The sequence below is a fragment of the Acanthochromis polyacanthus genome, chromosome 23 (assembly GCF_021347895.1).
Source record: "Acanthochromis polyacanthus isolate Apoly-LR-REF ecotype Palm Island chromosome 23, KAUST_Apoly_ChrSc, whole genome shotgun sequence".
In the NCBI taxonomy this organism is placed as follows: Eukaryota; Metazoa; Chordata; class Actinopteri; family Pomacentridae; genus Acanthochromis; species Acanthochromis polyacanthus.
In genome coordinates, this window is record NC_067135.1 from 2,591,743 (window position 1) to 2,606,502 (window position 14,760).

Sequence of the window (14,760 nt, forward strand, 5' to 3'; positions counted from 1 at the left end):
CTGCTGACTGTGTTGGCACAAGCAGCCTCATTAGAGTGAATCCATAACAGGAAAAGGCCATCTGTTCACGTGATCTACCCTCTGAAATGGTGAACATTATAGCGGCAAACCCTGACAAAAATGCTGATGGATGGAAGCATCTTGTTGCTAAGAAACACAGCATTGTACTAACAAAGGCAGGGAAGTAAGCTGCAGCCAGTAAGCATGGCTAAGGAGGCATACAATTAGACAAAAACTCCACAAAGCATCCTTAGTTAGCTGGAACCTGCTAAGGAAATCAGAGTGGTCTAACTCTCTTTCTGTAGTCTTTGAGAATGAAGGGTTCAAAGTTGTGAGTTTTTAGTGTTCTTTTCTTTTCTTCTGTGGGATCTTTTTGGAGTATTTCTGAAGTGTTCCTGTCCTCTAGCATGCTCATGAGCTGTCTTTCGTATGTGTCCGTGTCCATGATGATTGTGGTGCGTCCTTCGTCGTCCGGGAGAATGGTGATGCTGTTGTCCTGTCCAAGTGATTTTGTTGCGTTTGATTCCTGCTTTGTAATGTTGCTGTGTGGAAGTTTTGCCGATTTTAAAATACCTGCTATTGCATTACGGAGTTCCGATTTGTGTCCCTGGTCCTGTAATTTTTGGCATGCTAATTCTGTGGCTAATATGAATTCTTCATGTGGTGTTTTGGTGGGTGTGATAGCGAAATTAAGACCTCTGGTTAAAACTGTTTGTTCTGGTTCTGTGAGGGTACATTGAGAAAGGTTTCGTACCCAGTTATTGTTGTTGTTTTTTTTTATGTGCGTGCTTGATTCTGTTCTTTCTCTTGTTCAATTTTTGGATATGGCGATTTTTAGATAATGAATTCTGCTTCGTTTGTATGTTTTAAGAGCAAACTTATCTGTTTTTGTATGTCTGGCTCCAAAGCGAGGTGTTCTTTGAGGTTTTTTTTTGACTCTTCCTGTATTGATGTGTTGATTTTTTCCAGTTTGTCCGTTGTTGTCCTTATCCTCTCTTTGAGGGCCTTCTTTGCTCTGTTGACATTTTCTGCGTTTTTGGTGGGGATGGGGTTCCTGATATTGAGGCTTGTGGGTGTTATGTCCTCTTCTCTGCACCGGAGAGTAAATATAAAATGGTTCCTGTGACACGCTCGCTTCTTTTCCAGATTTTCCAGGCGGCGGAATATTGTGACACAGTCTTTGTCTGATCTTGATTTTAATAGTTGGATTAGGTTCATTTGGTCGTTATTACTATATGGTAGTGTTGCTTATTTAAACTGCCGTCCGGTGGTCTCTGGAGGATGGGGTCCCAGGTAAGCGAGAGGATGTAGGCCCCCTCATCACGCCTCATGGTGCAGCTCGCCCGTTTCCTGATTTTGATGGCTTCCTTGATCCATTGTTTTATTGTTTCCAAGTCTATAATCCTCCATGAAAAGTAATAGTGTAGCATGTCGTCCAAAAACACAGAAAAAATGTCATAGTTTAGTATGTCGTCTGAAAAGTCGCCAAAAACGTCAGTTGAGTATGTCCTCTGAAAAGTTAAAAAAAAGTCAGTTTAGTATGTCGTCTGAAAAGTCACCAAAAATGTCAAAGTTTAGCATGTCGTCCGAAAAGTCACAAAAAACATCATAGTATAGCAAGTCATCCGAAAAGTCACCAAAATCTTCATAGTTTAGTATGTGGTCTTAAAAGTCACCCAAAAAGTCATCGTTTAGTATGCATTCTGAAAAGTCACCAAAAATGTGAATTTTAGCATGTCGTCCAAAAAAGTCACCAAAAGCGTCATAGTTTAGTATGTCGTCCAAAAAGTCACCAAAAAATGTCATAGTTTAGCATGTCGTCTGAAAAGTCACCAAAAAATGTCATAGTTTAGCATGTCATCTGAAGTCACCAAAAACATCAAAGTTTAGTATGCCATCAGAAAAGTCACCAAAAACGTAATAGTTGAGCATGTTGTCTGAAAAGTCACCAAAAAAGTCATAGGCTAGTATGTCGTCCGAAAAGTCACCAAAAATGTCAATTTTAGCATGTCGTCCAAAAAGTCACGAAAAACGTCATGGTTTAGTATGTTGTCTGAAAAGTCACCAAAAATGTCAGTTTAGTATGTCGTCCGAAAAGTCACAAAAAACATCATAGTATAGCAAGTCATCCGAAAAGTCACCAAAATCTTCATAGTTTAGTATGTGGTCTTAAAAGTCACCCAAAAAGTCATCGTTTAGTATGCATTCTGAAAAGTCACCAAAAATGTGAATTTTAGCATGTCGTCCAAAAAAGTCACCAAAAACGTCATAGTTTAGTATGTCGTCCAAAAAGTCACCAAAAAATGTCATAGTTTAGCATGTCGTCTGAAAAGTCACCAAAAAATGTCATAGTTTAGCATGTCATCTGAAAAGTCACCAAAAACATCAAAGTTTAGTATGCCATCAGAAAAGTCACCAAAAACATAATAGTTGAGCATGTTGTCTGAAAAGTCACCAAAAAAGTCATAGGCTAGTATGTCGTCCGAAAAGTCACCAAAAATGTCAATTTTAGCATGTCGTCCAAAAAAGTCACGAAAAACGTCATAGTTTAGTATGTTGTCTGAAAAGTCACCAAAAATGTCAGTTTAGTATGTCGTCCGAAAAGTCACAAAAAACATCATAGTATAGCAAGTCATCCGAAGAGTCACCAAAATCTTCATAGTTTAGTATGTGGTCTTAAAAGTCATCCAAAAAGTCATCGTTTAGTATGCATTCTGAAAAGTCACCAAAAATGTGAATTTTAGCATGTCGTCCAAAAAAGTCACCAAAAACGTCATAGTTTAGTATGTCGTCCAAAAAGTCACCAAAAAATGTCATAGTTTAGCATGTCGTCTGAAAAGTCACCAAAAACTGTCATAGTTTAGTATGCCATCAGAAAAGTCACCAAAAACGTAATAGTTGAGCATGTTGTCTGAAAAGTCACCAAAAAAGTCATAGGCTAGTATGTCGTCCGAAAAGTCACCAAAAATGTCAATTTTAGCATGTCGTCCAAAAAAGTCACGAAAAACGTCATAGTTTAGTATGCCGTCTGAAAAGTCACTAAAAACGTCATAGTTTAGCATATCGTCTGAAAAGTCACAAAAAAGTCATAGTTTAGTATGTCGTCTGAAAAGTCACCAAAAACGTCAGTTTAGTATGTCGTCTGAAAAGTCACAAAAAACGTCATAGTATAGCAAGTCATCCGAAAAGTCACCAAAATCTTCATAGTTTAGTATGTGGTCTTAAAAGTCACCCAAAAAGTCATCGTTTAGTATGCATTCTGAAAAGTCACCAAAAATGTGAATTTTAGCATGTCATCCAAAAAAGTCACCAAAAACGTCATAGTTTAGTATGTTGTCCAAAAAGTCACCAACAAGGTCATAGATTACCATGTCGTCTGAAAAGTCACCAAAAAATGTCATAGTTTAGCATGTCATCTGAAAAGTCACCAAAAACATCAAAGTTTAGTATGCCATCAGAAAAGTCACCAAAAACGTAATAGTTGAGCATGTTGTCTGAAAAGTCACCAAAAAAGTCATAGGCTAGTATGTCGTCCGAAAAGTCACCAAAAATGTCAATTTTAGCATGTCATCCAAAAAAGTCACGAAAAACGTCATAGTTTAGTATGCCGTCTGAAAAGTCACTAAAAACGTCATAGTTTAGCATATCGTCTGAAAAGTCACAAAAAAGTCATAGTTTAGTATGTCGTCTGAAAAGTCACCAAAATAGTCATAGTTTAGAACGTTGTCTGAAAGTTACCAAGTACGTCATAGCAGTTTAGAGTAGTATTTTTATATTGTTTTTTTCTTCTTTTCTTCTTTTTTTAATATTCTTTTTTGTCTTTGTTTATGGATTTTCTTACTGTGTAAATAGTAAAATGACCTAAAGAAAAATAGTTTGAAAAAAGAAACGTCATAGTTTAGTATGTCATTGGAAAAGTCACCCTAAATGTAATAGGTTAGCATATCGTCTGAAAAGTCACCAAAAATGTCGTAGTTTAGTATGTCGTCCGAGAAGTCACCAAAAACGTCATAGTTTAGTATGTCGTCTGAAAAGTCTAAAAAAGTCATAGTTTAGCATGTCGTCTTAAAAGTCACCAAAAACTCATAGTTTAGTATGTTGTCTGAAAAGTCACCAAAAATGTCATAGTTTACAATGTCGTCTGAAAAGTCACGAAAAAAGTCATAGTTTAGCATCAAGTCGGGAAAGTCACCAAAAAAGTAATCGGCTAGTATGTCGTCCGAAAATGTCACCAAAAAGTCAGTTTAGTATGTTGTCCGAAAAGTCATCAAAATCGTCATAGTTTAGTGGGAAGTTGGAAAAATCACCAATACGTCATAGTATAGTGTGCTATCCAGTTGAAAGTGATGAAAGGTTGAGAAAATAAAACACAATGCGCCTGAAAGAGTTTTTGTATTCAATAAAAGGTGCAGATCATAGAACACAATGTTTGAACACAAAATAATTAACAAAATGCTGTTGACTCACGCAGACATGGAACACAATGTACATCATATTAACAGTGTGACACAAAAAGGGTGGTTTTAAGGGAGCAGTTTAAAATTAGAGTCCTATTGTCATATGACGGTATTCGACTTTTTTCGCATGTTTGCAAGCTTCCGGGATGAATTGTTCTTCCTCTTTCTGCCACTGTGTGAGCTCTGATGCAGCCGGTAGGTTTTTCTCGCCTGAAGTCTCTCCTTCTCCATGACCTCGGTGTCATCCAGGATCTCCAGGCCTGGAATCTGACTGATCACATATTGCCTGAGTAAGAAAACACACATGACAGAAACATTTATACCAACCTGATGACAGTTTGTTCATTTATTTGAATTTGTTATTGACATACCAAACTATGTTTTTGGTGACTTTTTGGAGGATATACTAAATTCTCACTTTTTTGTTGATATTCGTACAACATACTAAACTATGACATTTTTTCTGACTTTTCGGACAACATGCTAAACTATGACTTTTTTGTGAGTTTTTGGACAACATACTAAACTATGACGCTTTTCGTGAGTTTCCGGACAACATACTAAACTACGACATTTTTTCTGACTTTTCGGACAACATGCTAAACTATGACTTTTTTGTGAGTTTTTGGACAACATACTAAACTATGACGCTTTTCGTGAGTTTCCGGACAACATACTAAACTATGACATTTTTGGTGACTTTTCAGAGGACATGTTAAAATATGACGTTTTTTGTGAGTTTTTGGATGGCATGCTAAAGTATGACTTTTTTAGTGACTTTTCAGGCGACATGTTAACCTCTGAAAGTTTTGGTGACTTTACGGACAACATGCTAACCTGTGACATTTTTGGTGACTTTTCAAAAAAACATACTAAACTACAACATTTTTGGTGACTTTTCGGATGATATGCTAAACTATGACTTTTTTGGTGACTTTTCAGACGACACAAACTATGACGCTTTTTGTGAGTTTTTGGACGACATACTAAACTATGATGTTTTTTGTGACTTTTTGGACGACGTGCTTGCCTATGACATTTTTGGTGAGTTTTCGGAACACATGCTAACCTATGACGTTTTTGGTGATTTTTCAAACAACATACTAAACTATGACGCTTTTTGGTGACTTTTCGGACGACATACTAAACTACCACATTTTTGGTTACTTTTCGGACAACATGCTAAACTATGACTTTTTTGTGAGTTTTTGGACAACATACTAAACTATGACATTTTTGGTGACTTTTCAGACGACATACTAAACTGTGACCTTTTTGTGAGTTTTTGGACGACATACTAAACTATGTTTTTTGTGACTTTTTGGACGACGTGCTTGCCTATGACATTTTTGGTGAGTTTTCGGAACACATGCTAACCTATGACGTTTTTGGTGATTTTTCAAACAACATACTAAACTATGACGCTTTTTGTGAGTTTTCGGACGACATACTAAACTACCACATTTTTGGTTACTTTTTGGACAACATGCTAAACTATGACTTTTTTGTGAGTTTTTCGACAACATACTAAACTATGACATTTTTGGTGACTTTTCAGACGACATGCTGACCTATGACGTTTTTGGTGACTTTTCAGACGACATACTAAACTGTGACCTTTTTGGTGACTTTTCGGACGACAGGCTGACCTGTGACGTTTTTGGTGACTTTTCGGACGACATACTAAACTATGAAGCTTTTTGTGAGTTTTTGGACAACATACTAAACTATGACATTTTTGGTGACTTTTCAGACGACATACTAAACTGTGACCTTTTTGTGAGTTTTCGGACGACATACTAAACTATGTTTTTTGTGACTTTTTGGACGACGTGCTTGCCTATGACATTTTTGGTGAGTTTTCGGAACACATGCTAACCTATGACGTTTTTGGTGATTTTTCAAACAACATACTAAACTATGACGCTCTTTGTGAGTTTTCGGACGACATACTAAACTACCACATTTTTGGTTACTTTTCGGACAACATGCTAAACTATGACTTTTTTGTGAGTTTTTCGACAACATACTAAACTATGACATTTTTGGTGACTTTTCAGACGACATACTAAACTGTGACCTTTTTGGTGACTTTTCGGACGACATGCTGACCTGTGACGTTTTTGGTGACTTTTCAAACAACAGACTAAACTATGACGCTTTTTGTGAGTTTTCGGGCGACATACTAAACTACCACATTTTTGGTTACTTTTCAGACGACATGCTGACCTATGACGTTTTTGGTGACTTTTCGGACGACATACTAAACTATGACGCTTTTTGTGAGTTTTTGGACGACATACTAAACTGTGACCTTTTTGGTGACTTTTCGGACGACATGCTGACCTGTGACGTTTTTGGTGACTTTTCGGACGACATGCTGACCTGTGACGTTTTTGGTTACTTTTCGGACAACATGCTAAACTATGACTTTTTTGTGAGTTTTTCGACAACATACTAAACAATGACATTTTTGTGACTTTTTGGACGACGTGCTTGCCTATGACATTTTTGGTGAGTTTTCGGAACACATGCTAACCTATGACGTTTTTGGTGATTTTTCAAACAACATACTAAACTATGACGCTTTTTGGTGACTTTTCGGACGACATACTAAACTACCACATTTTTGGTTACTTTTCGGACAACATGCTAAACTATGACTTTTTTGTGAGTTTTTGGACGACATACTAAACTATGACATTTTTGGTGACTTTTCAGACAACATACTAAACTGTGACCTTTTTGGTGACTTTTCGGACGACATGCTGACCTGTGACGTTTTTGGTGACTTTTCGGACGACATACTAAACTACCACATTTTTGGTTACTTTTCGGATGACATGCTAAACTATGACTTTTTTGGTGACTTTTCAGACGACACAAACTATGATGATTTTTGGTGACTTTTCGGACGACATACTAAACTACCACATTTTTGGTTACTTTTCGGACAACATGCTAAACTATGACTTTTTTGTGAGTTTTTGGACAACATACTAAACTATGACTTTTTGGTGACTTTTCAGACGACATACTAAACTGTGACCTTTTTGTGAGTTTTCGGACGACATACTAAACTATGTTTTTTGTGACTTTTTGGACGACGTGCTTGCCTATGACATTTTTGGTGAGTTTTCGGAACACATGCTAACCTATGACGTTTTTGGTGATTTTTCAAACAACATACTAAACTATGACGCTCTTTGTGAGTTTTCGGACGACATACTAAACTACCACATTTTTGGTTACTTTTCGGACAACATGCTAAACTATGACTTTTTTGTGAGTTTTTCGACAACATACTAAACTATGACATTTTTGGTGACTTTTCAGACGACATACTAAACTGTGACCTTTTTGGTGACTTTTCGGACGACATGCTGACCTGTGACGTTTTTGGTTACTTTTCGGACAACATGCTAAACTATGACTTTTTTGTGAGTTTTTCGACAACATACTAAACAATGACATTTTTGGTGACTTTTCAGACGACATGCTGACCTATGATGTTTTTTGTGAGTTTTTGGACGACATACTAAACTGTGACCTTTTTGGTGACTTTTCGGACGACATGCTGACCTGTGACGTTTTTGGTGACTTTTCGGACAACATGCTAAACTATGACTTTTTTGTGAGTTTTTCGACAACATACTAAACTATGACGTTTTTGGTGACTTTTCGGACGACATACTAAACTATGACGCTTTTTGTGAGTTTTTGGACGACATACTAAACTGTGACCTTTTTGGTGACTTTTCGGACGACATGCTGACCTGTGACGTTTTTGGTGACTTTTCGGACGACATACTAAACTATGAAGCTTTTTGTGAGTTTTTGGACGACATACTAAACTGTGACATTTTTGGTTACTTTTCGGATGACATGCTAAACTATGACTTTTTTGGTGACTTTTTAGATGAAATAATAAACTATGACGTTTTTGGATACTTTTCAGATGACATGCCAACCTATGACATTTTTGGTGACTTTTCAGATGATATGCTAAACTATGACTTTTTTGGTGACTTTTCAGACGACACAATAAACTATGATGATTTTTGTGACTTTTCAGACGACATGCTAACCTATGGCGTTTTTGGTGACTTTTCATACGACATGCTGACCTGTGACGTTTTTTTGTGAGTTTTTGGATGACATGCTAAACTACAACATTTTTGGTGACTTTTCGGATGATATGCTAAACTATGATTTTTTGGTGACTTTTCAGATGACACAATAAACTATGATGATTTTGGATACTTTTCAGACGACATGCCAACCTATGACGTTTTTGGTGACTTTTCAGATGATATGCTAAACTATGACTTTTTTGGTGACTTTTCAGACGACACAAACTATGATGATTTTTGTGATTTTTCGGACAATATGGTAGACTGACATTTTTGGTGACTTTTCAGACGACATACTAACCTATGACGTTTTTTGTGAGTTTTCAGACGACATGCTAAACTGCGACGTTTTTTGTGACTTTTCAGACGACATACTAAACTACGACATTTTTTGTGACTTTTCAGACGATATACTAAACTATGACGTTCTTTGTGACTTTCCGGACGACACACTAGCCTATGACATTTTTGGTGACTTTTCATTCAACATACTAAATTATGACCTTTTTTGTGAATTTTCGGACAACATACTAACCTATGACGTTTTTTGGTGACTTTCAGGCCCGACATATTTATCTATAACATTTTTTGACTTTTCAGAAGACTTACTAAACTATAACATTTTTCGTGACTTTTCAGACAACATAAACTAAGACTTTTTAGTGACTTTTCAGATGACATATTAAACTATGACGTTTTTTCATGAGTTTTTGGACGATATGCTAAACTATGACTTTTTTGGTGACTTTCCGGATGACATACGAGCCCATGACTTTTTAGGTCACTTTTCGGATGACATGCTAACCTATGACATTTTTGGTGACTTTTCATTCAACATACTAAATTATGACCTTTTTTGTGAATTTTCGGACAACATACTAACCTATGACGTTTTTTGGTGACTTTCAGGCCCGACATATTTATCTATAACATTTTTTGACTTTTCAGAAGACTTACTAAACTATAACATTTTTCGTGACTTTTCAGACAACATATTAAACTATGACGTTTTTTCATGAGTTTTTGGACGATATGCTAACCTATGACGTTTTTGGTGACTTTTCAGATGACATACTAAACTATGATGTTTTTTGTGACTTTCTGGAAGACATGCTTGCCTATGACATTTTTGGTGAGTTTTCGGAATACATACTAACCAATGACGTTTATGGTGATTTTTCAAACAACATACGACATTTTTTGGTGACTTTCCCAACGACATACTAGCCCATGATTTTTTTGGTGACTCTTCGGACGACATACTGAATTATGAGGTTCTGTGTGACTTTTTGGACAACGTGCTAAAGTAAAATGTTTTATGTGACTTTTCAGACAACATATTAAACTGACATTTTTTGTGACTTTTTGGACGACGTGCTAAAGTAAAATGTTTTATGTGACTTTTCAGACAACATATTAAACTGACATTTTTTGTGACTTTTTGGACGACATACTAAACTGTGAGGTTTTTGGTGATTTTTCGGACGACATACTAGCCTATGACATTTTTGGTGACTTTTCAGATGACATGCTAACCTGTGATGTTTTTGGTGACTTTTCAAACAACATACTAAACGATGACATTTTTGGTGACTTTTCGGACGACATGTTAAACTATGATGTTTTTTCTGACTTTTCAGACGACATACTAAACTGACATTTTTGGTGACTTTTCGGACATAAAGGTCCAGATATGTAAAACGTGTTAATCCAAAGTAGATGAAGTAAAGAAGGATGCTCACCTGTAATCTATATACTGGGTCAGACTTCCTCCGTTGAAGTAGCTCGGCGCTGCCTCGTTGTTCATCATACTGAGGATCCTACAATCACAAAAGAACAAATGGGAATGAAAATCCAAGCCCTAACTCGGCCTCTACAGAAATGATAAATAAACTCTGTTCTCACTTGATGCCGGGGAACTTTTTCCGAACCTCCTCCACGAACACGGGCAGGTTGTTGATCTTGTTCTTGTTGATGCACAGTGTGGTGACGCTCGGCATGAAGGGGAACTTGACGTGGGACGTGTAGCTGTTACAGTCCAGGATCAGAGTGCTGAGCTTCTCCAGATGGCCCAGCAGAACCGGGTTCCAATAAGAACTGGATGAAGGAGAACAACGCAGGAGAGGAGCTGCTGGGGCTCGTTACTGAATGAGTATGGACTCACTGGGATCAATGGAACATTCACCTGCTGATACTGAGTATTCTGCAGATGTCCGTGTGTCTTTTTCTAGGCTTTATTATTTAATGAACATGTAGCACAAAACACCTTCATGGAAATATAAGATATTTACAGCTGTTGGTACAAATTCCGGAAGTCTGAGCTATGACATCGTTCTAGAATATTGTCCTATGAAAAATGAAATAATCACAAATCTTGAGAATATCTACAACAGGCTGTGATTCTCTCTGTTTTACTGCACTTCAACACACATAGTTTTACAGATAAACCAACATTTACACCTCAGACAAGTGTAAAAACTTATTTTTTAATTATCTGGTGATGTTCTCAAGATTTGATCATTTCATGCATCGGATTTTGTTTTCTAATGTTCCTCATCCATCTTGACTGACTAGACAAACTAGCCAGCTGTTTTCACTGGAAAAGTTTCGTCAAAGTTAGCAACCAGCTGGTGAACACACTAAATGTTTAGCTGCTATAGAACCACGTACTTCTGGTGGAGACTAAAACGGAGCAAAAAGCAGAGTGAATATTGCATCTCATTCAACAGATAGTCACAAACTCCACACCAAAAAGAAGAATAAGATGAAACTATTGACGGCAGAAATGTTTTCAGAACAACTTCAGCCTCTTCTCACGCACCTGGCTCTCCTGCTTAAGAGAGGAATGACCAGATTTCCAAACATCAGCTGATCCTCATCAGGAAGCCGACCTAGTTTTCATTGGAGCTAATCAGCAGCTCGGTAAATCTCCAAACTGACACATTTATAAATTAAGAACGTTATAGTTAGAGATCTTGAAGAAATAAACTGATGTTTTTAAAATGACACTGAACATGCTGATTATTTGATTTCTTTAAATGCAGCAGAACAATCTGTAAACACATTTTAAGCTCATAAAGCTGTATGAAGGGAACAAAACATGATCCAAACTGATCTAAAGTTGTTCCTGGAAACAAAATGTAAGCTCTTTAGCTGCCAAATCCTCCGCTATGGTCACCAGATGGTTGCTACCGTTGGGCTTTTGCTGCTTTGAGTTTATAGGAGCATTTATCTTGATTTTAGGACAGTTAGTTATTGGACCTTTAACTTCGTACGTAAAGGATACTCATCCAGCAGGTTGTAGCTCAGGTCCAGCACCTCCAGAGTGTCCGTCTGCGTTAATATGGTCTCATAAGGGATCTCCGTGAGGCCCTGGTAGGCGAAGGAAAGCCACTGATAACTGGAGGCGTGATTTGGTTGACTCAGCTGCCCCGAGGTTTGATGATCCATGACCCAAACTGTAACCTCTTGTGTTCGTCTCCACTTCAGTCAGATGATTATGCCATGATCAGACCCTGAATAGACGACAAAAACAACACAGAGGACAGAATGAATGAGCCTAGAAAAACTGTTTTTGTAGGTTTGTCTCGTATTTGTCATTTTATGTCTTGTTTTTGTTGTTCTGTCTTATTTTTGTTACTTTGTGTCATGTTCGTCATTTTGTGTCTCTTTTTTTGTCTTGTTGCTTTCACCCAAATCTTGTCCGATAATAATGAGATTGACTAATGACTTGGCTCGTCGTTGACACATTTTATCAGACTAATATAAGTCTTGACATATGTGAACGTGATCTATCGCAGATAAATGCAGTAAAACAAAGTTTACTTACATAAGTGGATCAGTTATGTAAGTAAAAGCAGTAAAAGGTCTATAAAGTAACACTACTTGGCTCCACAAAGCTCTTTACAGTGTGTTTCTTGTTCCGTCATTCACACTCAGCCTCAGGTTGTAGGTCAAGAAAAACCAAGTTAGTCGGTCATGTAGGGCTTTTTCCTTTCTTTCTTTAACCATTAAAATAAATCTAATTCCCATTGTGCATAAAGTGACGCCTGGAATATTCACATTTTAGATCCAGCAGATCAACATCTTGGGTAAAAAGTGAAATAAGATAAGTCTGGCTCTGATACACCCAGCTCAGCCTCAACAGTCGTAATTATTAGTTGACAAATCCAGTTTGTCCTTAAAGCTCTAATTTCTGCACATTTAACCAATGAGGTTGTGATTCAGTGGGTCAGACTCCTGCTGATCTTCTGACCTCACTTTTATTCAGGAGGCAAATATTTAACAAAATGTGTAAATATTCTGACAGAAACTATAGAATAAATCTGGTTATTTGGTACATTCAGTAACAGCATGGGCGCTACACAGCTGGAATGATGGAACCATTTATCGTGGATTGAATGCAGAGGCGCCAGCTTTAAAGCTATATCTTCAATTTCTACCAATGAGATGCTCAAGAAAATGAGTGAGCGATGCTTTGTAGTCAGTGTGTTTTCAATAAAAAGGATTCTTTCATTCAAGACCAATTGTCTGTCCAAATGTGAGTCACAACTTAAAGGACTTCCCTCCTGACTCCTCACTGATGCTCCAAAGGCGCAGGGCAGATGTTTTTTTTTATTCAAATATCTACAGCAGAAATCACTCATAAACTCAGCAAATACCCAGAAAACCTCACTTTGTGAAGCATAACATCAAAGATAAGTGTGAATACGTCACAATCATGCATTTTAGTTCAGTTAAAACGAGACTCACCGAGACGAGGAGGAATCTGCTGTACGTTTCTGCTGCATGCAAACCTCTGAGGACTGCTCACTGCTCCTGTAAAAGGCTCTTTCATACCCGGCTGTAGATCACATGATGGGGATAATCACATTGCTGCTTAAGCTTTTGGTTTGCAGGACCCACTGGCTCCATCTGAGCATCACAGATAAATCTAAGGACAAAAAAACAACAGTAGGGGTTTTCTGAAGAGTTATATCTAGTCTGACAGTTGATATTTCACTGATAGATGCTGGAATAACGCGTCTTTTACAGGTTTGTTTTGAGCTAGATGTTCACAGTTGCTACTAAAATCTGTTGTCTGCAGCGATTCCTGCAAGATAATGTATGGAAATTATGAAAATTGTCCGACAGAGCTTAATTTACAACTTTTATTTCACGATTTCCACTTTAGTTTGAAGCATTTTCTGTTTACATGACCAAAAAAAAAAAACACTTACATGAATGGAATTAAAGAGATAAAGCCTACTTTTACTCTTTACAAAGGCAAGGATTTGTAGAAAAAGTGAAAAGAAAGTGGAATTAAATTCAGTCCGTGGTCGGATTGGCCGCTTAAAGGAACCAAAAATTGGCTGCTAACCCCCGCTGTACATTGTGCATCTTCCCTTTCTGCCTCCAAATGTCCAATAATTTGAGTACAACTAGAGGTTTTCATTATATTTTGACACAGTTGGGATGTGGTTAACTTGATTAAACAGAAATTAATTTAAGAATATGTACAATATTAGCACAATATAAGTTAAAATAACGAGCCTCACACATTTGGAAACACCTGTTATTCTGAAAGACACTAAATAAAAAAAAAAAAGAGCTTTACATATGTAACAATACTGGTTAATTAGAATAAATGCAGTGTAAACGAGGTCACTGAGGTCGCTGAGCATCGCAACTCTCACACATTTCATTATGAATCCCAGAAACATTTCCCAGAAAGTGGTGTGTTGCTGCAGTGAAAGCGTCCCAAAGATCAGTCCTTCCTGGTCTGAAACAACACAGAGGAATTCAGGTTTTTGCTGAACACACAAAGCCATGGCCTCTGCTAGTCTTGCAGTCCCTGATGTGCCACTTTGCTCGTCTCCACACCAGGACGCACTTCCTGCCGCCCTTCGTTTTGGACCGTGGAGCCGTCTTCCTCCAGTTGGTGAAGACGACCGGCTCGCCTCCCGTCCACTCCCACTGACCTCGACCCTCCCTGTCGTTCAGGCCTGAGGCGGCACAATAAAAGCCGTTTCATTTAAAGTTAAATTTATGGAGCCCTTTTTTAATTGGTTTAGAAATAATCCAGATCAGTTCTGACACGATGATGCAGCTCATTAATGTGGGACATTCCCTAAAAATGTAATCCATTACTAAACCCTCCTGTTGTCCTCATTTACAGGCACCAAAAAATA

The 14,760-nt window shown here is 37.5% G+C and overlaps 2 protein-coding genes across 4 annotated transcripts in view; both read right to left on the reverse strand.

The window, feature by feature from the left end:
• Positions 1–4,377: 4,377 nt before the first annotated feature.
• On the reverse strand, positions 4,378–13,598 carry LOC110957422 (leucine-rich repeat-containing protein 72). The gene is made up of 5 exons (XM_051943640.1): positions 13,343–13,598; positions 11,877–12,105; positions 10,496–10,687; positions 10,333–10,410; positions 4,378–4,743 (listed from the first exon to the last, which is right to left on the reverse strand). Exons 2-5 carry the CDS (start codon positions 12,038–12,040, stop codon positions 4,557–4,559), a joined length of 621 nt encoding a protein of 206 aa, XP_051799600.1. The 5' UTR covers positions 12,041–12,105; positions 13,343–13,598; the 3' UTR covers positions 4,378–4,556.
• A 128-nt stretch (positions 13,599–13,726) lies between these two features.
• frem1a (Fras1 related extracellular matrix 1a) overlaps positions 13,727–14,760 on the reverse strand; it is a 31,351-nt gene continuing 30,317 nt past the window's right edge. For all 3 annotated transcript variants that reach the window (XM_022203473.2, XM_051943636.1, XM_022203474.2), the window contains exon 38: positions 13,727–14,574. In XM_022203473.2, coding sequence (XP_022059165.2) covers positions 14,372–14,574 — 203 coding nt within the window. In that variant the 3' untranslated portion in view covers positions 13,727–14,371. The remainder of the gene's footprint in view (positions 14,575–14,760) is intronic.

Bases quoted from the DNA above. Each gene is read 5' to 3' on its own strand.
- LOC110957422 (XM_051943640.1), bottom strand. From the start codon at position 12,040: ATGGATCATCAAACCTCGGGGCAGCTGAGTCAACCAAATCACGCCTCC. The intron at 10,411-10,495 runs GTGAGAACAGAG...TTGTGATTGTAG, and splicing joins AAAAAGTTCCCCGGCATCAA to GATCCTCAGTATGATGAACA. The intron at 4,744-10,332 runs GTGAGCATCCTT...TTTCTTACTCAG, and splicing joins ACCCAGTATATAGATTACAG to GCAATATGTGATCAGTCAGA.